The sequence below is a fragment of the Agelaius phoeniceus genome, chromosome W, assembly GCF_051311805.1.
Source record: "Agelaius phoeniceus isolate bAgePho1 chromosome W, bAgePho1.hap1, whole genome shotgun sequence".
Classification (NCBI taxonomy): domain Eukaryota; kingdom Metazoa; phylum Chordata; class Aves; order Passeriformes; family Icteridae; genus Agelaius; species Agelaius phoeniceus.
This window is the reverse complement of record NC_135301.1, coordinates 21,586,694-21,612,865: the sequence shown is the minus strand read 5'-3', so window position 1 is coordinate 21,612,865 and position 26,172 is coordinate 21,586,694. Positions and strand designations below refer to the sequence as shown.

The 26,172-nt window shown below is 43.7% G+C and overlaps 1 protein-coding gene across 1 annotated transcript; it reads left to right on the top strand.

Annotated features, from left to right (window-relative positions):
* Window positions 1–691: 691 nt before the first annotated feature.
* LOC129132400 (arrestin domain-containing protein 3-like) lies at window positions 692–25,970 on the top strand. The gene is made up of 7 exons (XM_054651464.1): window positions 692–1,269; window positions 5,704–5,785; window positions 10,250–10,397; window positions 11,639–11,741; window positions 12,205–12,461; window positions 24,806–24,968; window positions 25,792–25,970. The coding sequence occupies exons 1-7, from the start codon at window positions 990–992 to the stop codon at window positions 25,968–25,970; spliced, it is 1,212 nt and encodes a 403-aa protein (XP_054507439.1). The 5' UTR covers window positions 692–989.
* The last annotated feature ends 202 nt before the right edge of the window (window positions 25,971–26,172 follow it).

Genomic DNA, 26,172 nt, shown 5'->3' with positions numbered 1-26,172 from the left:
TTCCATCTCCTGCAGAGAGTCAGAGCACTCCCTGGTGGAGTCAGGGCTCTGCTACGAGTTCGCAGTACGGTATTGAAATACGTACTGAAGAACTGAGAGAAAAACGTCGGGGGGAGGGGGCGCTAGGGCTCCTTGTCCAGAGGGTCATCTCAATCTCATCTCATCTGTCACGGCCTGGGGATCCTGGCTTGCTGGTTGGGAGGTGGGATTAGCCCCTTCACGAACAAAAGCTTTGGGCAAGGTCTGTAACTGAGCAACGTGCCGAGCATTTCCCTGACTAAATCGTTGCATCTTTACTGTTAGCCAGGCAACCCCGCGCTGAGTGGGAGAAGCCGTGCCGTCTACTGCCAGAATCCAGGTCCTGGTGCCCACCGACTGCTGCCCGATTTCAGCTGCCAGCTTCTTCCTAGACACCTCCCAACCAGCAAGCCAGGATCCCCAGGCCGTGACAGATGAGATGAGATTGAGATGACCCTCTGGACAAGGAGCCCTAGCGCCCCCTCCCCCCGACGTTTTTCTCTCAGTTCTTCAGTACGTATTTCAATACCGTACTGCGAACTCGTAGCAGAGCCCTGACTCCACCAGGGAGTGCTCTGACTCTCTGCAGGAGATGGAAGCGATAACACAAAAAAAAAAAAAAAAAAAAAAACGAACGCGGCAGGAAAGACAGGCAAGCGGTGGAGGAGGAAACCGCTGCTACGACTCGCTTCGCGCATGCGCGGGGGTGGTTGTTTTTCACAAAGCTGTTCTTAAAGTGAGCTGGCAGCGTGCGGGCCAGCTGCCTTTGTACGTATATCGTAGTGTTGGGCGGCTGTCGTTGTCTTCTCAGCAATTCCGATGAAGCGTTCGTAGGGGACACGCTGATCTTGTTGGCAGGCTCTACGCAGCAGAGGCGTTGTTCAGTGTAAAGTGAAGGTCGCGTTTTGTATGAGACCTTGACTTTTTTTTGTTTTCCTTGCAGTATATTTTTATACACTTCGTTAAAAATCATGGTGCTGGGGAAGGTGAAGAGTTTGACAATAAGCTTTGACTGTCTCAGTAACAGCAATATCCCCGTGTATTCTAGCGGGGACACAGTCTCAGGAAGGATCAGTTTAGAAGTTACTGGGGAAATTAGAGTGAAAGCTCTTAAAATTCATGCAAGAGGACATGCAAAAGTACGTTGGAGCGAATCTAGAAATGCTGGATCCAACACTGCCTATACACAAAATTACACTGAAGAAGTAGAGTATTTTAACTATAAGGACGTTCTAGTCGGGCATGCAAGAGGTAAGCTTTTCGCTTATTCATTCATTACATGCAGACATATTTCCCGAAAAAGATGTATCTTTGCTTGGTTTATCCCTCCTTAATATGCAGTCTCAGAGCGTTCACTATTTCTAAAGATGAGGAAATGCTGGTTACATTCTTAGGTTGTATTTTTGACTATTTGAACGTTTACTTAAAAGCATGTTGAGGTGCATTTTCAAAGTACCTGAAGACAGGACTTTTAAAAAATACCTGCCTTTTAACAGTCTTTTCATAAGGATTTGCATTGGTTTTTAATATGTGTTTTGTAATATAAAATTCCTTTTTTTTCTTTAGCAATATTAGTGTGATTTGTTTCTCTATGGGGAAAATAGCTGTTGAGTCAAAACCAGATTTGTAGTAAATTATTTTCTTGGTAGCATCCTATCGAATCATAAGTGTAATTAAGATGTACCATTAGACGTTTTGACACATAACAGATACAGGTCTGACTTGCAGAATTATTTTTGAGGTTGATTCATTGTTGGCAGATAAAAGATTTCCTGTGGATTACTTTGATATGCTATCACTACTGCACCCGTAATTTTCCATTTCTTCCTTTGTTCTAAACCAGTATACTTGTAAATTACTTTAATTTCTTTTATTCAACTCCTCTATGGGGGACCCAGATGGAAAAATCTGTCTGAAAGGCCAAATAAGAGGTCATGGTTGTATGAATGGAGCATCGCTTCTGAGTTGAGGAGTTCTGGAACCTGCATTCAATGAAAACCTGGTCTGCTAAGCTCCTATAGAAATGGAAAGTGCCCTGCAAATTCCCTTATTTTGGGGTATGGAAATGGGGTATTACATTGTGAGTGGGACTGTGGGTCTTAAATTTGCTAATCTATTGTTTGCATAGTTACGTTGTTGTGAACGTACAAGGGACTCTAAGCTTGTTATTTCTGAAGTTTCCACCCTTTGTTAGAAGCGGTTCAATCCTGTTTGGGGCCTGTCCCGGGAAGAAGGGAGGGAGTATTCCTTCTCTCTGCATATTGGTTGCGCACATCAGGTGGTGGTGATGACTCAATTCCTAGAACGAGAAAATGTTAAAACGGAGTACATAATTTGGTTGGGTGTTTTGGTGTTTTGGTATGTTGTTTTGACTTTGTTGCGGGGTGGGGGGGGGGGGGGGGGGGGTGTTGTTTTTTTTGTGTGTGTGTCTTTGTTTTGTTTTTTAATTTGAAAGATATTTACTGCAGAAATCTTCTACAAAGCAGTTGCTATCGATTTTAATTATGTTACCATGATGCAAGCAAGTTCGGGTCGCTCATGAGATGTCTTTCTAGTTCACATGTTCTTTATACTGCTGCCTTAGAAATAATTCTCTCATGCGAAAAATTCATTCACCTCTGGCTTGCAGATGACAGAAACATGCAAGCATGCAGGAGTCACTCATAGCAGGATGTATCCTTACAAGTAAGAAGGAGATCCTATGCTTCTGTCAGCTTAAGCAGACGCAATGACTTTCTATGTGGCCTGTAGATCCAAATGCTGACCTCGATAGTAGGTGCTTGGTTTTGTCTGGAAAGGGAACAAATGGTGGCAGGGAAGGGACAGATCTGACACGTTCCAACACCAGAAGCAAGACTGGTGCTGCACGTGCAGCACGTTCAATCTTAAGCAGTTGTCCCAAGACACCACTATCCTTCCCTTGGCTGCAGGGCAGGACTGTGAACACTCGCTGCAGAGAGTGGAGTTTATCTCTACGCCTTGTACCCTAGCATAGTCTGGAAGATTACTCCCTGTCCCCGCCTTGTCATTGGCCTGCTGGGGTTTGTTAGCCTGTTGCTGGGGTGATGCCAGCCGCTGATTGTAGGGGCCTGGGACGTGGGGGAAGTTCCTTTGCCCGCTCTCTAGTGTGTGCTGGGAGGCGGAGCAAAGTGGCTGCAGAGGGCACATTGCCTTTCTTGGGAATGCCCACCTCTGGGGACAGACAGAAGTATTCAAGCTCCTGCCGTGCACATCCACTGGGCCAGCAAGGAGTTGTGAGCAGGGGCGGCCGTTGGGACACACGGCCCCGCAGCCTCTTGCATCGCTCACTCGGTTATCTCTCCTGGCCCACGCCCCTGGCCAGCACGATCTGTAATCGCCTTTCAGTAATGGTCAGCACACGCTCCTGAGAGAAGTGCAGGATTGGGGTGTCTACACGGGGCAAGCCAGCAGCATGGCTCTGTGGTATGAGGAGAGCGAATGGTGAGGCGTGGGTGATGGCCCTCCCCCTTTCTCCTTACCTCTGCGGTAGTCAGGCCAGACTGTGAGCAGAGTTGCTGAGCAAATGTAGTGGGGTGTCATGTATATTGTATGTATATGAGTGGTTGGCAGGGGATGTGCTCGTGCCTGTTTAGGCCAGTCCTGCTCCAGCCTAGTCTGTGATTGACAGCTCAGTACTTGCTTACCATAATTCCGCTGCTGCTGTTCAGGCTCAGTGGGACTGCTGATCTGACAGGAAGTGAAGAAGGGATGAAAAAACGTATGTGCAAGGAAAACGCTATTATTTTTAATTAAAACCAAGCAAAGCCCTCCAAGCGTTTTTTTAACAACAACAGCAACAAAAAGCATTATACACATTGCTTTGCTCTTTCAGTGTATTGAAGATTGTTATTTTGTGACATTACATGCTGCAGGGGCATTTACATAAATAGTGTTCTAGGGGGTGTATATTTTTGCATAGGTTTGTTTCAGCATTTCTGGTGCACTAAAGAAATTGGAGCATCAGCACTTTTGTAGAACAGTGGGAACTAAAAAATCTTAAAATGTAGCAGCGTTCCTTCATGATGCTTCAGACTATTAACAACAGGAAGGGTCTTTTGTGTAATCCCACTATGTGTGCCTTTATTATGCCAACCCTTTTGTATATGAGATGCTCAATTGTTTTATCTAAATAAATGTCTATTCTGTTGGAATCAGCAGGGTTTTTTTCTGGGTTCATGGTAATTATATCGGAATAAACCACAAATTTATTGGGGCATTTCAAGCAATACAAGAAATCATGACTCTAAAACAAGGTCAGCTTTCTCATTGAAATTAGGAAATGTTTGGGTCTTTGCTATCCAAGCAAAATCGAGCTAAACTTTGAATTTTTGATACATTAACTCTTAATAGCATTAATTGGACAGCTTGCCACTTCTTGTGCCCCTGAATTTGTTTGGTACTTTCTAGGTGGTGCTTGTGCACTTTTTAAAAAAATCAATTTTTGGACACTTGCTATGCAGGCGGTAGGAGGAAGCTGAATTACTAAATGTAATCAATTAATGTAGCAGAAAATACTAAGATCACTTAATACTATTAGAGAGTTCTATTTAATTTTAAGTTTTAACTAGAAGTCATATTGGAAAACAGTTTCCATTACAGATCTTTCAGGCAGACCTTGAAATGGCAGCAGTTACAGCTATGTTAGTACTTGGATTTAAGATTGTTAAAAATGACCAGATAATATTGGCTTTTACATTTATGTAGTAGCTTTTGCATGTTGTTATTGATTATAAGTATTTAGTATAGTAAAAATCATAATTCTTTCTAGCTGCTTGTTAATATAACATAATCAGCTTAAGTATGCCCTGTATTGCTCATAGAAATAGTAGTGTAATGAAGATAATATCTATGTATCTCTTATAGAAATAGTATTGTGATGAATGTATTGTACTATAGACCTTAGTAAAACATAAGATGTGAAAAGGGCTTTTTGTAATTTAGAAGAACGGTGTAAGGCCATGCACTGACTGACCTGTCCAAGTGATAAGATAACCATGACACAAACCAGAGCACTGGAGGACAATTAGAGAATACCATGTTAAATTTAAAGAGGACATAGTAAATCCTTATCAGAGGATGTGAAACAGCAGGATGGAGACACAAGAAGAAATAAAATATATTGACCTGACACCCAGGTTGTCATGCAGATAAGCTGGAGTGAGAAGAAGCCAAACAAAGGAGTTCCTAAAACATCAGAAAGTTCGAAAGAATGTTTGAATAATGTATGAAAGACATGAATATGCATGTACCCCAGTCAGATGTAAAGGTATAAAGATAACACTGTATGTACTGGTGTGTTCTTTGGCTGTTGGCCAGGAGCACCCCAGCGCTGGAAATATTGTCCTTCTTTATCCTATAATTATTAAACTTTTAAAAATTCCAAGGAGTGAACTCTGTTTTTCACAAGATCATAAATTAAAACAAGTTAACTTCTGCTTTTATGTCAGACAAGTCTTGGAATCTCACCTAACCTTAAAAATTCTGCAGCTATACATCTAGCAGTTAATACAAATGGACTGGAGAGACTTGTTTCTGAGACACTGTATTCTTAGTATTGTAAAGAATGTATAAATCCCTCTTATGCTGGAAAAGAAACCTATATAATATATTGTGCTGTGTAAAATATTCACAGGTGGAATAGCATATTGGGTTTTTCCCTCCTAGATGATGACAATTCCGAAGAAGGACTTCACATCATTCATTCAGGAAGGCATGAATATGCATTCAGCTTTGAGCTTCCACAGATGTAAGTACTTACATGCAGTACACAGCTTGGGTGAGAGAAGGCTAAGATACATACCTGCTTAAGAAAAATTCTTGTGGGGGGAGGGAAACCTTTTCAGTGGTAGTAGGAGTTGTGCTCAGACATGCATTAGAGGACAAAATCTCATTAAACTGAAGAGGTTGCTTTTAAACTGGTTAAGAGTTGTTCACAAAACAGAAGCTCATTTTTGCCCAGTTGGTTACTCTTTCTTTTGACTGAGGTATGTTGGCTCCTTATGGAGGATTGGACCCCTTCACAGAAGAAGGGAGGGGAACTGGTGTCATTTGAGTCCTGCAGAGGGGCTGAGGTATCTTCTAAATGAAACAAGATTTTACTGGAGCCATGCAGGCCATCAGAACCTAGTGATAACAGTTTAACTGTTCAGGCTCAGTTTGAAACAGATGTGGCAGGCTTAACTGCATTTGAACTAAATAAGAGTTTGCTTGGCTTTTTTTTTCTATTTCAAATAGGATGTATGTACTCAGGCTGACCTCTAGACAAAACAGCCAGGATGGAAAAAAAACCAAATGGATGGGTGGATGAAGCAAGAAACATTCCCATACCTAATCCCACTTAACTCAGAAAGCAAAGGTGAAGCAAGAGTGATAGCAGAAGTCTTAAGATAAATTGCCACACACACACACACATTTGAGGATTCTAATGTATGCATTGTGAAGGGAAGATTTATCCATAGAGGAGTTACCAACATGGAAATTAGCTCAAGCACAATTTGCAGGAAAATTAAATATGAAGGAACAGAGAGAGTCTGGAAATAGATGAAAGAAAGGAGGTAGGAGGAGCCTTTTACTGTAAAAGCCAGGTGCCAAAGTCATTAAGGTTAAAAAAATAGGCAGAATATTAGACTGATACCTAATTTTAAAGCTAATAAAACATCTGCTTGTTAAAGGGACTGGCTTTAACAGAACTTGCAGATGATAAATGCTTTTACAGATCAGTTTCCGCAAATAGCGCAGGGCTTTTACAGTCGATATTATTAGAATGCTGAAGAGGATGCATATGTATGGAAACTTAGAAATCAATTTAAGGTTCAAATTAAAAACTTCTATAAGAAGTGATAAGGATAATACTGATATTCCCTTGAGTTGGAAGAAATGTTCAAATATGACCACTAAAATAGCACAAGAATTGATTAAAACACTAAAGGTCTTGTCAAGTGACTTGAAAGAATACTATGAAGCCATCTTTGATAATACAGGAAAAAATGAAGGCTGGTAGGAAAAGGCCTGAAGAACACTAGTTTGACACTGCCTCCTTACCATTTCTTGCTATTTTGTATCCATGGAATATTTCTAAAATTTATTTAAAACAAGACCAATGTGGTGATTTGACCTTGCTTGCCTGCCAGCCCTCCGTGCAGTTGTTCTCTCATTCTTCTGCATCAACAGGCCAGGGAGAGAAAATAAGATGGACAAGCTTGTGGGTCAAGATAAAGGCAGTTTTAATTAAAAAAACCAAAAGCTGTATGCGGAAGCAAAGCAAAAATAAGAATTAATTCACTAGTTCCCATCAGCAGGCAAATGTCCAGCCGCTTCCTGAAAAGCAGGGCCTCAGTATGTGTAGTGAACGCTCCATGATATGGGCTATTATGAGGCAAGTTATCTCCATCCCAGCCAGACCCAGTGCAACCAAATACAAAGCAATAGTGAAAAGAACCAATATGCTGACTGGCCTTACTGTTTTTTGGGTTTTTTTGTTTGTTTGTTTTTGTTTTTGTTTTTTTTTCCTTAAGGATACTGCAGCAGGATGAAACATTGAAAGTTGATTAGAAAATCCTTTCATTTGCGTTATTAAGAAAAAAAGTAAACATTTCAGATGTGCAAATAGAGATGTCAAACTTGTAGCAGAATGATCCTTTCTAGTAAAGTAATAGCACAGTTAATATTATTTGATATAGAAATTAGGGAGGGAAGCTTTGCCCATAACTTATATTTTATTATGATGCATTTAAAACATAGTGCAATATAAAAATTCTTCCTGGAGATTAAAGGATGAAAGTGTTAGGAAAAGACAAGTTACAGTTAATGGGACATGAAGGGAATATAAAAATCTTATGTCCTCCATCTTATGATGGGGGGGGAGGGGGAAGGAGGAGGAAGAGGATAAAAGGGTAATGCTGAAAGGTTTGACATCCCTATCTGCATTTTTTTTTCTCTCTCCAACTCCCTAAAAGGACTTTGTCGTTCAGTGTTCAGAGCAGAATAGTCTTTATTTTTTTCTATGTGTGCGTGTATATATATTAAGATGATCTCATGAGGGTAAAGGAAAATTAGACGATGCTCAAAAACTCTCTCTTCAGAACTCTACATTGAAATATTTAACTACTGTACTTAAAGCAAAACAAACTACAAAAGCATTTAGTTATAGTTAAACCACTGAGATACCAGCCAAGTAAATAATACAGAGTTATTTACTGAATACAATGTCCAAAATAATAATGGGATGGTACCAATGCTAATTTTTCTTGGTGGCCTTAATTTGACCTTAAAAGGGCATGCTTTATTCTACACTTGAAAATGGCCTCTAAAGGAGATGTGTATTCTTCTGGCACTTTTCTTGCACAATTCTTTAATTGCTTCTTAGAACTTCTACAAAACTACTGTTGAATGAATCGGGGATGATATATTTCCCCAACTTTAACATTACGTTTTTCTGAGATATGGGAATGCTGCAAATAAGTTATGCTTATTATGATACATTAAAAATACAGTTCTTCATATGTCTTGGTTTGAAAGACAAGTGTCTGCCAAGGAAGGCAGCAACCTCCCTTGGAATGGAGAATATGACCCCCTTCCCTCCGAATAGCTTTGAAATTAAGGGGCTTTCAGGCAAAGATATGGGAAAAGGAATAACAGTTCTTTACTAGTATGTATAACAAGGCAAACGAACAACAACAACGGCAGCAACAACAAACAAAACCAGAAACCCAGTAACAGCCTTCTCTCGGCTGTCAGGCACTTTCCCCTTTGGTGTAGTTATGGTCACAGCCGGCAGGGGCGTTGATGGCTCCTCAGCTGGGCAGGGCAGGTGAGACGATTTCCCCGCGGCTGCAGGGGGCGCTGTGACATGACATCAGTCGTCTCTCTGCACGTGGACAATGGCGGGCACAGCCGGCAGAAGGGATGGGAAAGGGGCTTCCTTTACAAACCCCCAGGAGCAGCTGATCCTGATGCCCCTCTGCATAGCAAAAGGAGCTGTAGCAGGGACCTCGGAAGCAGCAAGCTGGAACAACAGGGACGAACAAAATCCCGGAGTGGTAGACGAGATGTATCAGAAACTCCGCAGCTGTAGCTGGAACCGCCGGGCGTCCCAGCAGGCAGGGTGTCTGGGCTACAGTGTAGCAAAAACCCGGAGCAGTGGTAAAGAAACGGTGGGGGCCGGGCAGTGGCAGCCCGGCTCCCAAATCCGGCAGGGAGAGGCTCTCTGGGAGGGGGAAAGGGCTCGGGATCCCGGGGTTTCCCCTGAGGTACCCGAGCAGATGGTGAGAGCCCTTTTTTTTAGTGAGGTAGGGTGTTAATAATGTGAGAAATTATACTCACTTCTAAAAAATTTTAAAAGGTTTATTAAAACCTTATCAAAACTACAACAGAAGACTGAATAGAGAAAATATTACGGCACCGAGAGGAAAGGATTTTTCCCGCCATGTGCTCATCCACACAATGGTGGTTTCGCCTTTTAACCCTTTAGCCGCTCCCAAAGTTCTGTCCATCGATTCCTTCTTCGCTGTCCAGTGGTGGAGTTTGCTTCCTTAAATCTTGATTGGAGGTTAGATGTTGCCATAGTAACAAGCCGACCCTCCCAAATGTACAGAACCCAGGCCACTTCCTGATAACAATGCAAGGGGGGGGGGGGGGGGTAAAACATAAGTCTTTAAAACTTCTCTTAATATATATACATGATATTTGCCTTTTAATTGTGAGAGTCAACCATCGCATTATTCATCTATGACAATAACATCCCAGTTCAGGGGCTGCTTTCACGAGCAAAGGCTCACCCACGGCAGAGGCAGAAGAAGCAGGACAGGGCTGGGTTCCGTCGGGCGGCAGCAGCAGCCAATTCTCCTCCCTCTTCCTCCCCCCCCCCCAGTCAGCAGCAATCAATCGCCCGACTCTGAGAGAGCTAGAAGCTGGACCCAACCCCTTCCCTCAGCCGAAATCTCCCTATATCTCTGCTCTTTCTAGGAGAATGCCCCCTCAGCTAGGATAGTAAAGCCAGCTGCACTCCTCCCCCTTCTCTGTGGTTACTTCTTTTGTTTCTCTTAAGTACCGGCCGTTATTGTTTCTTAGCAACAAAATGGGAGAATATTCCCTAAGAGAAAGAAACAAAAGGAAAAATCCTAAACCTCAACAACATACTAATTCCAAATCTGATCAATTGTACTGGAATGAGAGAAAAACTTTACTCGATTTTGACCTTTGTCCTGCACAGACCACTTGCTACCTCATTCGAAGGCAGACACGGCAGTGTGCGGTATTGGGTGAAAGCTGAATTGCATAGGCCTTGGCTTCTACCAGTAAAATTAAAGAAGGAATTTACAGTCTTTGAACATATAGATATCAACACTCCTTCGTTACTGGTAAGAACTGACATAACTACTCATTCCTTTTCTAGCATAAAAATAATGAAGTATAATAACTGAAACAACATCAGCATGTAACTTTACCTAATATTTATTGGCTAGTTTAAGTACAGCTCTTCTTTTAAGTATTATATCAGTTTAACAACTCTTTAACTGCTGGTATTTTGAAGGCTAAGTTATCCTGTACTTGGAGTTGCTTGATCTTTACAAGATGTAAAATGCATTTTTCGGTCTAAACTGATACTACCAACTTGTAGACTCTCATTAAGGAAGAAAATTTGGTGAACTGGTCCTCTTAAATTATAAATAAAGAATAATCTATGATGGAACAATGCAATGCTTAATATTTTAGTGAGGGGCTGCAAACTTAAAAATGCAATGTAAAAAAGTTACTGCAGTACATAATTGGTAATTTCCATATGGATTGTTTTCTACTGATGGGGAGGAAACAATCGCAATGCTGTATAATCCTTTTCTGAAATATCATTTTATTTAAATGACTTTAATATCACAACTGCTCTCAGTGAGGATTTGATTTCAGTCTGGCCTAAAATCCTTTTTTTTATCCCCTTCTCAAATTTTAATCTAGAGGGGAAAGAAAATCAGAAGATCATTGAAACAGATTTCTTGTGTGTATGGGTGAATAATCAGCTTGCAAAGAGACCTTGTAAAAACTCCATGAAAATCGAAGGTCTCTCATTTGACTTTAGTGGGCTTTGGTTCAAGCCCTAAATCCTGGTGTTGTGTAAAATAAGTCTTTTTAACATAGATGAAACAGGATTATTCGGAAACTGAGGAAATAGCAGGAGTAAAGATTACAGTAGTTAAGCTTAGTTATTTTGTTTTGGAAATGCAGCATAATGGAAAGTGTGAAGATGTTCTAATTTGCTGTTAGTTAAATTAAAAGCTCTGCAGCATTATGTTGGGATGTGTAGGCTATGAAGCCTTTTGTTTTAACCTATGGAGTATTTTCTTTTAGTATTGTTTTAATTGTAGCTGTAGTATGGAGGATCACAGAAAAAGCAATACGAATACACCAGTGGAATTAGGACAAACATTGTATCTGTATAATGTTGTTTAAACTGCTTGAGACTTTTCCTATGGAAGCAGCTTTGTTTATCAAAATATGTAATAATAAGCACATTATGAAAATTATTATTTTCGTGTGTTGGTTTAAATACCCGATGAGATTCATGGAGCTCCTAATTTGATGGACAGTACTTTTCTTCTTCTTGCAGTCACCCCAAGCAGGCACAAAAGAAAAGACTCTATGTTGTTGGCTTTGTACCTCAGGCCCAATATCTTTAAGTGCCAAAATTGAAAGAAAGGGCTACACCCCAGGTATGTGATCCTATAATCAATTCTGTGTGGTTTTCCTTCCTTTTTAAAGCTGGAGTCTGTACTACTGTTTTTACATAAATGAAACATTAAGGATATTTGTACCACATCAGTCTGCATTTAGCAATCTTCTCTGCATACCCTGTTAACTAAGAGAGCGCTACTTGCATCTCTAGAATGTTCAATGACCTCATCTGTTAGACTGGCATGTTTTGAGTGTTAGACTGTTTTTTGGGTTTTTTTTGAACGCGTTGTTTTCATTTTCCTTTTAAAACATCTCATGGGGATCTTGTTTCTATTAGCATCAGTGGATGTGGTTTTTTTCAGGTAGAGCAGTGATAGCAGCATTGTTATAACAGTATAAAGAATGTGAAAGTTTGCTTAAACTGCCTTGTAAATGTAAAGAGAAATTGAAATTCTGGTGTGTTTTGTTGAGATTTTTTTTGTTTTTTCTTTTTTTTTTCAGGTGAATCAATTCAGATCTTTGCTGAGATTGAGAATTGCTCTTCCCGTATGGTAGTGCCAAAGGCAACCATTTACCAAACACAAGCATTCTATGCCAAAGGGAAAATGAAGGAAGTCAGACAGCTTGTTGCCAACCTCCGTGGGGAATCCTTGTCATCTGGCAAAACAGAAACCTGGAATGGCAAACAGTTGAAAATTCCACCTGTTTCCCCTTCAATCCTTGACTGTAGTATAATCCGTGTGGAGTATTCACTGATGGTATGTTGGGGAGTCTGTTTCACTCGCGAGAATGAGTAGCTTCCAACATGCCATACAAATTTCTAGCACAGCATTTTGTGATGATTAGTGTTATAAATGATCAAATCGGGAGCCAAATTTATCAAAGATTTATTAATTTGTCTGCGAGACTGAAGTTCGGTCTTCGAAACCACCTCAGCCAAAGAGACAGCGTCGAGCCCGGGATTGGCGCCGGGTGAACATGGATCTGACCTCCTGAGTGTCAGAGTTCCCCCAGTTCACACTTGCGGCTTCACGCAGGGAGGTTTTATACAGTTTATTCTGCCCGAGGCAAAGATGATCAAATTTTCTTTGTGTCTCTTCACATGCATTGCTTTCCATGTACAGAGGTGGACAAAAGCCTCGTCCAGGTGTGCCATTGGTGTCAATTGGCTTTGGAAGAGCCGTGTATTCAGATGTATCAGGGTGGCCCGGAAACCAATGATCATCGCCCTGGAAGCTTCTATTCTTATGTTAAGGCATCGATTGTTATCTTAACGTGCATCCAGGAACTAGTTGAATCTGAATAAGACAGCTGCTCTGGGCCAGAGTAGTCAAAAGTCATGGTTTGGATTTCACAATATTTTTATACCATACATTAATAGCATGAATTATCCCTACCATATATTACAATCCTTCCCTATTTATATCACTAATTAATTCATGCTTCTTTTATAACCCAAATTGCTAAATTCTTTCATTTCTACTTCTACCCGCCACCATTAAGGGTCTTTCACAAAAAGAGTAACCTCTATTACACTACCCTGTACTCCCCTTGTGGAACACCCTGATACTCAATATTATTTATATTCGTTTTCACTCGTTTCTCAAATTTCGCCAATACTTAGGCAGCATTGCTGGCATACTTCCTTTCTCCCAGTCTCATGATCTTAGATGTGTTGCCTCCGGAAGCCACCTCCAGGTCCACGGGTACTATTGCTATCTGCATCCCTTGGACCACGGAATGGATCAGTCTAATAAAACGAGAATTAAGACAGGGCAGGAATAGGATTCCGCCTACTGAACACAGCACAAAAAACATAACTTGGTTCCACCAGGCCCCATCGAACAGTCTGTCCCACCATGAAGATTGCAAAATCGAATTCCATTTTTGAATGGGGACATGGGCCACCTTCTTGATTTCGGCTGCCAATCCTCTTATGGTTTCCTCATAATCGTCAATCTCAATACAACATTCTGATTCATTGAACTTTCCACACACTCCCCCTTCTTTGGCCAGCAAATAGTCTAAAGCTATTTGATTTTGGTACACAAATGCCCGTACCTGGGTGTGCTGCCAACTAAGTAAATCCAAGGCTTCGGAGGTGTGATTCGATACAATTTCCACCACTGCCTGCAGCCGAATCAGCCTGTTCAGTAGGTAAATCGGAGTCCTATACCCATAGCTTCCATCCTGGGCCCACGTGGCCGGTCCATAATAATCAATTATTCTTGCAGCTGGCCACTCTTCCTCCCCCCAGGTTTGTTTGCCACTTATCACCGCTATCATCTTTTTCAAGCTTCTCCTCTCCCTCCTCAGGGTCTCATACAGAGGAGCCCCTAGTAGGTTACTCTTTGTTCGAGGGAGAGTGAAGAACACTCGCCGGATCATGCCTAAAGTGCATGATCCTTTCCACCTTGGGGGTAACTCACTGTATGCCTTCTTCCCACAAATCCAATAAATTCCATCTGGGGCTTTCCACCTGATGTTTATTCTCCCTGGATCTCCCCAGTATTCCCTCAGGCCCTCCAAGGATTGAAAAGGGTTGGCTCCAGGATTTTTGACCCAGCACAGTCCTATCCTTTTGTTCCATTCACAATGCATCTCGTTCTTCCGGCTCCAATACCCCGAAGGGGGTTCTGGCTGCCAGACCTTGCTTTTGGTGTTTGAGTTCACTGTCAGGGTGGACACACACAGAGTGTATCCCACCATTTCGGTGTACTCCTTTCCTTGCCGACTGATGCAGATAGTTCCAATCACCCTCTGGTCCAAAATCCATCCCTCAGGTCTCTGTGCCAATTTTGAGACCCTTGGATTGTCCCAGTTCAGAAGCTGTTCTGGAGCCAAACCTTCTCCTTTCCAAGGCCATTTCTCTGCTGACTTCAGCCCCCCCACAAATCCAGCAATTTGACAATCCTAGTTCGGTTGCAATTTCTTGCATCAGGTCAACGAATAGATTCCTGTCCGGGGAAGGTAATTCCCCATCAGCATATTGTTTCTCCAGTAATTCATACTGTTCTCCCAGAGTTTTTAATCTTTCCTGTTCAACTCGCTTTCTCCTCATTTCTGACTCCCTTCGCTTCAGTTCCTGAGTTATTTCTCTCATTCTTCCCTCAGGATCCTCATCGTCTTTATTTTTCGTGAAACAGACAACCTGGTCATATTGCAGGCACACCCTATCATCATTTGCCTGTGCCAAATCCAATATGATTGGTTCTCTGTTCAGGGTAAATTTGCTATCAAATTTAACATTTCTCCCCATCCAATACATTTTCCCGTTCATCATGCATATCCCCAGCCTCGCATTGTCGTAACACAATGGATTCACCTGGTGATACGCGACAAAGATCGATTCCGTCTTTTCCCCCAACCCACATGGTTCGGTTGCATTGGTTACAAATGGGGATTGACATTATTTCTGCATTTCGTTTCCATATCTGGTGTTTGTTCTCATCTGACTGCCCGTTCCTTAGCCCTGCCTCAGGATTGATACACCAAATCCCTTTTTCCAATCACACAATTTGACCCTCGTGCCGTTTTTCCAACAGTACCTGCCAGGCTCCTTGAGACATTCTTCCGGGGCTTGGTATGCTGAGGGTCTCCCGTCCCCTTGCACAACTGGGACCACCTGAGTGCAATTTCCGCACTCATCTGCGGAGCTCTCGTTTCCACCTCTCATCGGGACCTCAATGTGCAGACTCTGCGTCCCGCACACGGCTAGGCTCAGGCCCATCAGGATTCCCACCAGGCGTACTCCTCTGCCTTTTCCTCCGCCCCCTGGGGTGCCACCAGGGGCGAGGAAGACCATCTTCACGGCAGCAAGAGTATCCTTCAGGGAACACGTTCTCTGACCTAGCCGCATACCTCCTTTTAAAAGTGCCCCACCGTGAAACCCTGACAGCATCGGAACTACACGGTACTTTGATGGACTTCCGGCACTCCACATCCAGAATCTCCGCTTTTGATCTAAGCTTTCCACGCACCCCATTCTGAAAAATCTGCAACCACTCTTGTGAATCTAATTCAATGATTCCCAAATTTGTGGCTAAGGTTAGGATTCGGTCAGTCAGCTCGAGCTCTTCCTCCAGACACTGAGTGCACAGCCTCTTTCGGCCACTGTCCCCTTCTACAATGAACGACAAACACCCCCTGACAATATTCACACTTGAAGTGTACAAACAGATAGCATACACAATCAGACAGTATACAACTTATCCGCTCGCCGTCGGTCATTTACAAGGACGTTGGAGTCTGAGTTTCAGGTCGCCTGGGGAAGAAGTGACCCTCCACTCGGGCGCTTCCTCCTGTTGCTCGACTTTCTTCACTCTAGACGCGTGCGTCCAGCCTTTCTCCGCCGTCCGAACGGCCGTGTCTGTTGTCAGGAGCACAAGAAAGGGACCTTCCCAGTGAGGAGAGAGGGGTACTGTTGTTGTTCTATTTCTAGAGTCCCATATTGTTGTTGTCAGATTTCTAAAGTCCATACCTATACCTCCTTGGTGTGTTCTTATGGCTGCAGATCTTCACAGCACAGACTCCTTCTTCTGCATCTTGTTCTTTCTCAGTTCAGGGCTCCTCCAAAGCTCTCCCTGACTGGCTAACCCGCCCCCTTTTATCCCAGTTATCTTCATTAGTTACAGCTGCAGCCCATCAAGGACAACCGGGACCTCCCGGGGCAAAGCCTGTATACAGATATTCAGGTACAATACATTTCCTCTACTATAGGTTACCTCCTTCCACACTTTTACAAGCACTCTGTCACCCCGTTGGATTTTGTGGATAGCGAATCCCAGAGGAGCACTCTGAGCCACTATCCCTTGTTTTCTGAGTTCTTGCAAATTTTTGTTGATTGCAACCAGATACGGTTGAATCTGACAGTCCTCAAACCTGGGGTGTCCCACCGGCATTCCATGTCTATATGGCATTCCATATAACATTTCAAATGGTGAGAGCCCCATCTGCATGCGGCATCGTTTGGATATTAAGCAATGCTAAATGCAGGTATTTCAACCAAGACATCCGAGTTTCTAAAATCAATTTAGATAACTGTGCTTTCAAGGTCTGACTCATTCTTTCCACCTGTCCTGAACTCTGGGGATGACACGTAGTGTGGTATTTCCACCGAATGCCTAGCGCATCAGCCGTCTGCTTAATAATCTTTGATGTAAAATGTGTCCCTTGGTCCAAATCAATGCTATTCAACACCCCATATCGGGGTACAATTTCCTCCAACAATTTTCTGGACACCGTCTGAGCCGTTGCCCATGGGCTAGGAAAAGCCTCCACCCAATGAGTCAATTTGTCCATGACCACAAGCACAAATTTGAATCTCCCCACTTTTGGCAACTCCGTGAAATCAACTTGAATCCTTTCAAATGGTCAGTACACAACGGGGTGACTCCCCAGGGCGGCCTGTTTTGCCCTTGTCTTGTTAATTCTCTGACAAATCAGGCACCCTTTTACCTCTTGTTTGGCCAATTCGTAAATTCCCTTGCTCATGAAAAATTTCAAAATTTGTTCTGCCAGGGCTTGTGCCCCCCAATGTGCTCGCTGGTGCAGTTTCCGCAAAATCCTCCTGGTAAAACCCTTAGAAACTAGTTCTCTCCCATCAGGTAATCTCCACTTACCTGCTTTCAATTCTCCTCCAATCTTTTCATAACATTCGATCTCCTTTTGAGAGGGCTGGGGAGGATCATCTGGGACCTCAGTCCCTTTGATCTCTGGGGTGCTCACCGTCATCAACGCTGCGATTTTGGCTTCCTGGTCCGCCAAATTGTTTCCCCCGGTCCGGAACTGAATTCCTGCCTGGTGTCCCTTTCCATGGACCACCGCAATTTCCTCCGGCCCCCTTAGAGCTTCTAAGATTTGCCGGATTAATTCTCCGTGCATCAGTCCCTTCCCCCTCATGTTGATCAGCCCCCTTTCCTCCCAAATTTTCCCAAAAGTGTGAACCACTCCAAAGGCATACCTATAATCTGTAAAAATTGTTCCCTTTCTCCCTTTCAGTCCCTTCAAGGCTCTCAGAACTGCGTACAGTTTGCAAGCCTGTGCCGACCAACTTGCACTCAGGGGACCTGCTTCAATCACCTTTCCTGTCCTTCCATCCACAGCTGCGTATCTTGATTTCCTTTTCCCCTCAACTACTCTGCTTGATCCATCCACAAACCACTTTTCTCCCTCATCCAACTCTTCCTCTTCTAAATCCTCCCTGATCTTTGTTTGCAATTCAACCACCTCCACGCAATCGTGAATCAGCTCCTCTGAAGCTTCCCCAAACAAAACTGCGCAGGGTTCTGCGCTGTCGTTGTTCTCAACTCCAAGTCCTGCGAGTGGATCAAAATGGCCTCATACTTCAGCAGCCTTGCATCAGTGAGCCATTTGTCTGCCTTCTGCTGTAGTATGCCCCGCACATTGTGCGGTACAAATACTACCAACAGTGCGCCGAAGGTTACCTTCTTGGCTTCCTCCACCAGCAATGCTACAGCGACAATTGCCTGCAAGCAGGTGGGCCAGCCCCTGTTGACCGGGTCCAAAAGCCTTGACAAGTAACCTACCAGTTTCCTGACCCCTTCCCAGTCCTGCGTCAGCACCCCATGTGCTGTGTGACTGCTTACATCCACGAACAACTGAAAGGGTTTCTTCAGGTCAGGGAGGCTCAGCACTGATGCCACTGTGAGTGCTTCCTTGATTCCCCTGAATTCCTCTTCGTCTGCTTTCGTCCACTTGATCCGGTCTGTGGTGAGTTTCTCATATAGAAACTTCACCTTTTCACTGTACCCTTTAATCCACTGCCGGCAATATCTCAACAACCCCAGAAGCTGTCTGACCTCTATTTTTGTTTGCGGGGGTGGTAAGGCAATAATCCCTGCCACCCTCTCTGGATCCAATTTCTTTTTGCCCTTGGTTAACCAATGTCCCAAGTACCTGACCTCTGGCTCTGCGAACTGCAACTTCGACTTTGACACCTTCAACGCCTTTCCCCTAAAAAGTTCAAAAGCTCAATTGTGCTCGTCCTTACGACCTCCTCCCTCGGACCTGCAACCAACAAATCATCTACATATTGTAACAATTTTGTCCCCTCTGTTGGTACGAAATGACTTAAAACCTGTTCAAGTGCCTGCCCAAATAAGTTCGGGTAGTCCACGAAGCCCTGAGGCAACAACGTCCACCTGAGCTGCTGCTTTCTGTTTGTCTCCGGATCTTCCCAATGAAATGCAAAGTAATCTCTGCTGTCCTCTGCTAGAGGACAAGTCCAGAAAGCATCCTTCAAGTCGATCACACTGTACCACGTGTCCTCGGGAGAAATGTTATTTAACAAAGTGTAAGGATTCGAGACCGTGGGGAACAAAGTCTTAGTTTTCTGATTCACAGCCCTTAAATCTTGCACCAGCCTAAAGCTGCCGTCTGTCTTCCTCACAGCCAGAATTGGGGTGTGGTGCCGAGACATGCACGGCTCCAACGTTCCTTTCTTTATCAATTCGTCAATCACCGGTTTCAATCCCCTTCTCCCCTCCATGGAGATGGGATATTGTTTGACCCATATAGGGTCTTCTGGTCTCTCAATTTTGACACAAATCGGCTCTATGTCCAGCCTCCCAGCCTCCCCTTGAACATACCACACCCTCGGGTCTATTTTCTCCTCGTCCTGGATGGTGAGTTTATACATTCTCACCTTGAGCTGGGACTTTTCCACCGCCAAGCCGATTTCCAGGGCAACCATCATGTCCCGCCCCAGCAAATTGAAATCAGCATCCCGTATCAGTAATATATTTCCTGTATGCTTTTTGTTTTCCGTTTCTATTTCTACATCCTTTATGATTGGAACCTCGAAAGGTTCCCCCTTTGCCCCGATTACCATCATGGAATTGTCACTCAGAGAGCACCCCTTCGGCAGCTGTTGCACCGCTGTCCGTTCTGGCCCTGAGTCTACCATAAAACACATTTCCTCCGTGTGGGGTCCTACTTTTAATTTTATCAAGGACTCCCTCGGTGTTCCGGACCCCAAACTGAAAAGCCCCTGACACCCCTAATCTTCTTGAAACATCACCTGGTCCTTGGCTTTTTTGGGACAATTCCTTCGGCTGTGTCCCTTTTTCTTGCAGTAATAGCTCTCAAAATCTTGCCTCTGATCGTTCGATCCTTTTCCCTGTGAAGTACTCTGTTTCTTCGCCGGTGCCTTTTTCGTCATGTCCTTACCTTGTTCCTGCTTTTGTGCTTTCCTTACCGCAGCCACCAATACCTTGGCTTGGATCTTCTGTTTCTTTTCATCCCGTCTCATGTACACTTTCTGGGCTTCCCGGAGCAGCTCCTGCAATCCTTGTTCCTGCCACCCATCTATCTTTTCTAACTTCTTCCGAATGTCCTCCCAAGATTTCGCCACAAACTGAGTTTTTAGCAAAACCATCCCCACCGGAGAATCAGGATCCGTTCCCAAATACATTCTCAGACCCTTGTGAAGTCTCTCCAACCATTCCGTGGGGGTCTCATCTTTCCCTTGGCACTCTCTGAGTACCTTGCTCATGTTCTATCCCTTGGGTACCGCCTCCCTGATACCCTGAATTATCGTATTTCTCAAATTTATAATTTTCTGCCTCCCCTCCTCCGTCTGGGCACTCCAAGATCGTTTCTGATTTGGCCATCTCTCGTCCCTGATCCCCCCGTTAGGGTTCCTCTTTTCCCAATCTTTGTTCGCGGCTTGCCTGATCATGTCTCTTTCCTCGTTAAACAGCGATCTTAGGACCGCTTGGAGATCCTCATAGGTGTATGTGCTGGTCCCTAGAAATTCATCTAGCCTTTCCGCCACCCCAAAGGATCATCCATCAATTTTCCCATTTCTTTCTCGAACACCCTATCATCATTCGTGTCGATCGGCGCATGCACGAAGCCGATCACTCCCGGAGCCGTTGGCACTTCCCGTAAAGGGAAGAAGCCGGGCTTCTCTTCCTCGTCCCCACTGTCTCCCGTGGTTGCCCTCCTTGTTCGCCGCCTCGTCTGATGGGCCGGGGGAGAGCTGTCTCTGGGGACAGTTACCTGTTTTTCTTCGGTTTTGGGAAGGGTCTGCAGCAGTGTTTGCTCACATGGGAGCGGAGTCGCCGCCGCTGCCACTTGTTCACGTAGAAGGGAAGGCGCCACAGCCTGCTCCGGTGGGAGCGGCGGTGCCGAGACCTGACCCAGCAGGATCGCTGCCTCGAGAGGCAGTGATGGCACCGGCTGTGCCTGAGCTGGTCCAGGCTGTGGTGGAGGAACAAGGTAAGGAGGTGGAAGATTGTCCAAAGGTTCCCATTCCTTTCCCCTGTTTACCGCGCGTCGGAGGGCTTGTACCGGGTGTAAACTTGTACAAGCATACCTCCGCATCTCGGCATACTCAATTTCCTCAAAATCCTGCAGGCGGCAATCAAATACGTGATCATACAAGGACTCACAAGTCCAAGCCTCAAATGTGCCGAAAATTGGCCAAACTACGTATTTTCTGATCTCCTTCCCTCCCCATTTTTCCATACAAAAACGGATCATTGTCTCCTTGGATCTGCCCGCTCTCCTTGGGCTCTCATCCCAATGTTCTAGCATCCACCCCAACGGACTATCTCTTGGGATTTCTGGCAGAAATTTCCCGGGACCCTGGGGAGATTTTTCCTGGGATTTTCTCTGAAACCTGCTCTTTCCCAACCCCATTTTTCCAAAAATCCCTTCTGTGATTTTTCTCACCTTGTCTCCTCCGGCTGGGACGCTTGTCGCAAGTCCCAATTCTTTGTCCGATGTCGATTTTCTGAGCTTGCAAAACGCCGCCAGTCTCACTCAGTTGAGCGGAGAACCGTTCGGCTGACTTTTCGACTGATTTCTGGTTTTCTTACCTGTTTTCTCTGGATCAGAAGGCAGATGGGCTCCTAGAATTTTCTAGGACCGTCTCTTCCCCCTCCTGACCCAACTGTGACTGATTTTCCCCCTCGAACCCCCTGCGAGTCTCAGGTCCCGTGTGTGTTAAGCAAAGAGCATCCGCTTCCCCCTTGACCGACCACATCCCTCGTGGGATGGTGGAACTGCGATTGTGGGGTCCACACTCGCTTTGTGACAGAGTCACATCTCACACATGTTCGGTCACACCCCACTCAACCACGCGATACTCACGGTTCTTTTTCCCATGTGCGTTCTTTGTGCACGTCGATTTTCCGAGTGGAAAAAAAACCTCAGGCTCGGAGATCCCCTGGATCTTTCAGAGTTTCCGAGAATTTGGCCCGTTTTTATCCCTCTTTGGCTGTGGCTCCGGTTTCAGTTCTGTGATTTTTGATTGGCCTTGCGGACTCCAATCCTGCTCAGACAGCTGAAATCAGCAGGGTGCCCTCCAGGTGGGAAGGGGTCCCGAACCCCAAATTCAAATCACGTCAGGTTGTCACCAGATAGTTATAAATGATCAAATTGTGAGCCAAAATTATCAAAAATTTTGGAAAGATTTATTAATTTTTCTGCGAGACCGAAGTTCTGTCTTCGAAACCACCACAGCCAAAGAGACAGCGTCGAGCCCGGGATCGGCGCTGGGTGAACACGGATCTGACCTCCTGAGTGTCAGAGTTCCCCCAGTTCACACTTGCTGCTTCATGCAGTGAGGTTTTATACAGTTTATTCTGCCCGAGGCAAAGATGACCGAATTTTCTTTGTGTCTCTTCACATGCATCACTGTTGCTTTCCATGTACAGAGGTGGACAAAAGCCTCGTCCAGGTGTGCCATTGGTGTCAATTGGCTTTGGAAGAGCCGTGTATTCAGATGTATCAGGGTGGCACAACTGACTATCTTGATAGATGCAATCGGCAAGGCGATAATCGCTTTCTAATCGCTTTCGGGTGGCTCTCGGGGAAACCAATGATCATCGCCCTGGAAGCTTCTATTCTTACATTAAGGTGTCGATTGTTATCTTAACTTGCGTCCAGGAACTAGTTGAATCTGAATAAGACAGCTGCTCTGGGCCGGAGTAGTCAAAAGACATGGTTTGGATTTCACAATATTTTTATACCATACATTAATAGCATGAATTATCCCTACCCTATATTACAATTATTTATGAAAGAAATACATGTTCTGGGTTTAGTGTCACGACAGGAGGTCTGGTAAGTAAATTTAGTTTAAATCATGCAAGTTCTCAAAGCAGTTGTCTGTCAACTAAGTGAGCATTTAATGAGTACACTGCATTTCCATGTGAGGGCTCATGTTAAGACTCTTCTCAACTTGAAGAGCTCATGTCTCCATAGGGGCATGGACCCTAAAAGGGGCTGTGAAAAATGCGTATTTTATGATTGGCTTTTCGCAAATATTTAAATGACTATTACCATGTGTTATTTTAGAAAGTTATGCTGTATTACTTTGCTTAAGTAGTGCGTTAAATATAGTTTTAGGTTATAACATAATGTTAAAATAGAAACTATGCTATGTCAGATACTTTTTTTTAAGAGACGACTCGCAGCAAGATAGCAGCTACAGGACACCTAAATCTTTCAGAGAAAAAGAATTTATTGCTCCCTTATCAGAAGAAACTAACTTCTTCCTGCCTTGCTCAGCGCTGAGACGCCATTAGGATTAAGAGGAAGAAATTGACACTGACCAGACAGAATTCTTTGTTTGAATGGAATTTATGCATCATGTGTGAGGTGTATTATTGATATATTTACCAATATAGCTGGATGGGATGTGCCTTAGCTTGTCTGGCCCTTGCTGCTGAACCAAATAGTGGCATCTGTGGTGTTTCACCCTAGAGACGCTTTTGGCTAGCTTTGTGTTGCGGCTGGGCATGTGGAGACAAGTCCAGGCATGCTGGAGCTCTGGTGGTGGCGGGATGGAGCTTCCTCACAAAGAGGGTCTGCTCCTCAGGTTTTCCTCTGACAGAGAATCTTTAAGGCAATGGTGAAGGAAAGGAGTCGGTTGTAATGGAGGGTTTTAATCCAGAGCGTTTATTCTGGCCCGCAGGCCTCTGAATCCAGCAACAGCTCCAACAGAACTCCCTGAACCATGTGGTTGCCTGCCCTTTTAACCCGGGGGAGAGGGGGAGGGAAGGGGTAGGAAGCCCACCAACCAGGTACAGGAGAGGAGGTCTTAGGGGACAAAGGACACCTGGATGGCCCAATGCCCCCCCCCCCCCCCCTCCCGGGGTGTCGTAGCGGCGGGAGAGATGCGACACACCATATGCGATGAATAGCAAATCTCGAAGTTTATTGAAACTCCACACATATTTATATCAGTGTTAATGAAGCTTATACATATTGCAAAAGTCGAGCTCATTATTGGTTAAAGCACACTTAGATCAAACACACCTACTTCTATCTCTTAACAATTATTTTGTTTCTATGTGTACATTCTTCTAATTTCTCTACCTTGGGATAGCTACATTTTCTGCATTTTCTGGCAAGCAATTTTCTCCCCCGTCTTCCCGTTTTAGAGAAGGTCACTGTGACCTTCGTCAGTAATTAGGCACCGGTTGCTCAGTTCCCAGCCTGTTTCTCTTACCCTTATCCATCGGTATCACATCGGAATGTCCTTTCTCAGCTAACCAATTATCTAAAAAGCTCTCTACACCGGGGGTAGACGGCATCCTTTGAATCTGCCAATCACTCAACGCCCTTCTGGAATTCCAGGACTGACAGACAGTTCTCGGCAGGGGTCAGGGTGAGGAAAGAAATGATGATTGACAAACCTGAGAGGGAATCTTCAGGGGAGGGACTCAGGTTTCTGAGGTAAACCCTGACACACCGCAACAGTGTATGAATATGCAACAGGCTATTGTTTTTAAGGGTTAATCCTCTGTTAACGTGTGTCCTTTTTCAGGCTTATTTTGCCCAGAAAAAGGCACCCAGACGTCTGTAACTCCTTGTTTTTATTGTCTCATGTTGTCCTAATCCAAATTGTCCAAATTTTTATTATTCTAATTATATTACTATTTTTATAACCGTTTTATTACTATTAAACTTTTAAAACTTTGAAAACAAGTGATTGGAGTTTTTCACAGGGGCTATTAGAAACAAGCTCCTCATGAAAAATTTCATAGAAAGATAACTTAGACTAATACTTATGAAATGCTGATAAAACCCCACATTTTAATCATATACTTGTTTCATTTTTCTTCAGGTATATGTTGATATTCCAGGAGCTGTGGATTTGTTCCTTAACTTACCACTGGTCATTGGTACCATTCCTCTACATCCATTTGGTAGCAGAACATCAAGCGTAAGCAGCCAGGGTAGCATGAGCATGAACTGGCTTGGTCTGACTCTGCCTGAAAGACTAGAAGGTAGCATGATAATACAAATCCCAATCAATTTGCTGCTCTCTTGATTTTTGTCTGCTTTATTCATTGTAGTCTTGTTAACAGAGTCAAATTACATGCTTTTATAATAAAGCCCACAGGAGATCTGTTGTGGATGTTTTCTTGCCACCTGCTTGTTCTGTGTAGAGCAAGAGATTTTTTTTTCCCCTGCCTGCCTTTCTGTCTCTAGGACAGGCAGTGAAATCTAGCTTCTTTGGAAAGTGGCAGAAAAAAAAGCACAGGATACCATTGTATCTGTGCATAACTTCATTGCTTCCACTTCCAGTATCCCAATTGCATCCTTGGTTATAAGGCATTGCAACCCATAATAGCAGTTTCTGGGCTTTCTCATCAACCTTAGTAGCCAAGGCTTTGTGAAAAGATAATATTCTTTTCTATGGGAGATTTCTCATGGCCAAAGAAAGAATTATGTATTTCCTTCCTTCTCTTTTTGCGCATCTAATATCTTGCTTTCTTTAAGTGCAAATCCCAGACCTGGAGACTTCTGGAGTACAGAGGACTGCAGTGTTCTGTCATTTCTACCTGTACAGAGAATAAATTATCTTTGGTCTGATTTAAATTTTAAGGGGATAATTCAGCCACAATAAACAGTGGTCAGTCTGTCTTTGAACATAAACTTAATATCAGAATAGAACAAAATAGTCTTCCTTTTTTGTTTAACAATTTTTAAGTCACTGTTTATCTGCTGGTGAATATTTCAGTGGTTGAAGTTTAATATTTATCATGTTGTATATTTTGTCATGCATAAGAACTTGTTGTTTGAACTGTATGTACCTTCTCCCTCCAGCACCTCCTAACTATGCAGAAGTGGTCACAGAGGAAAACAGACAGTCTGGCCTTGCTCCTGTAGCTGCTTTTGATGATTTTCAGAGAGCACTGCAAGGACCATTATTTGCATACATCCAGGAGTTTCGTTTTCTGCCTCCTCCCCTATATTCAGAAGTAGGTATCTCTGTCAGACTATGATGATTTATATAGTGTTTGTGGCGGATTTTTTTTTTTTGTCTGATGGAATAAGTTTACAAACCTGTTTCTCCTTCCTAAAATTGGAAGAAACCATTAAAATGATGAACATGGAATAAGCTGGTTTTGAGGAGGATTTTTGTTTGTTTGCAAGATGCAGATGAATTGCATCATGAGTTTTCCATGCCTGTTTTACAGCATGGGT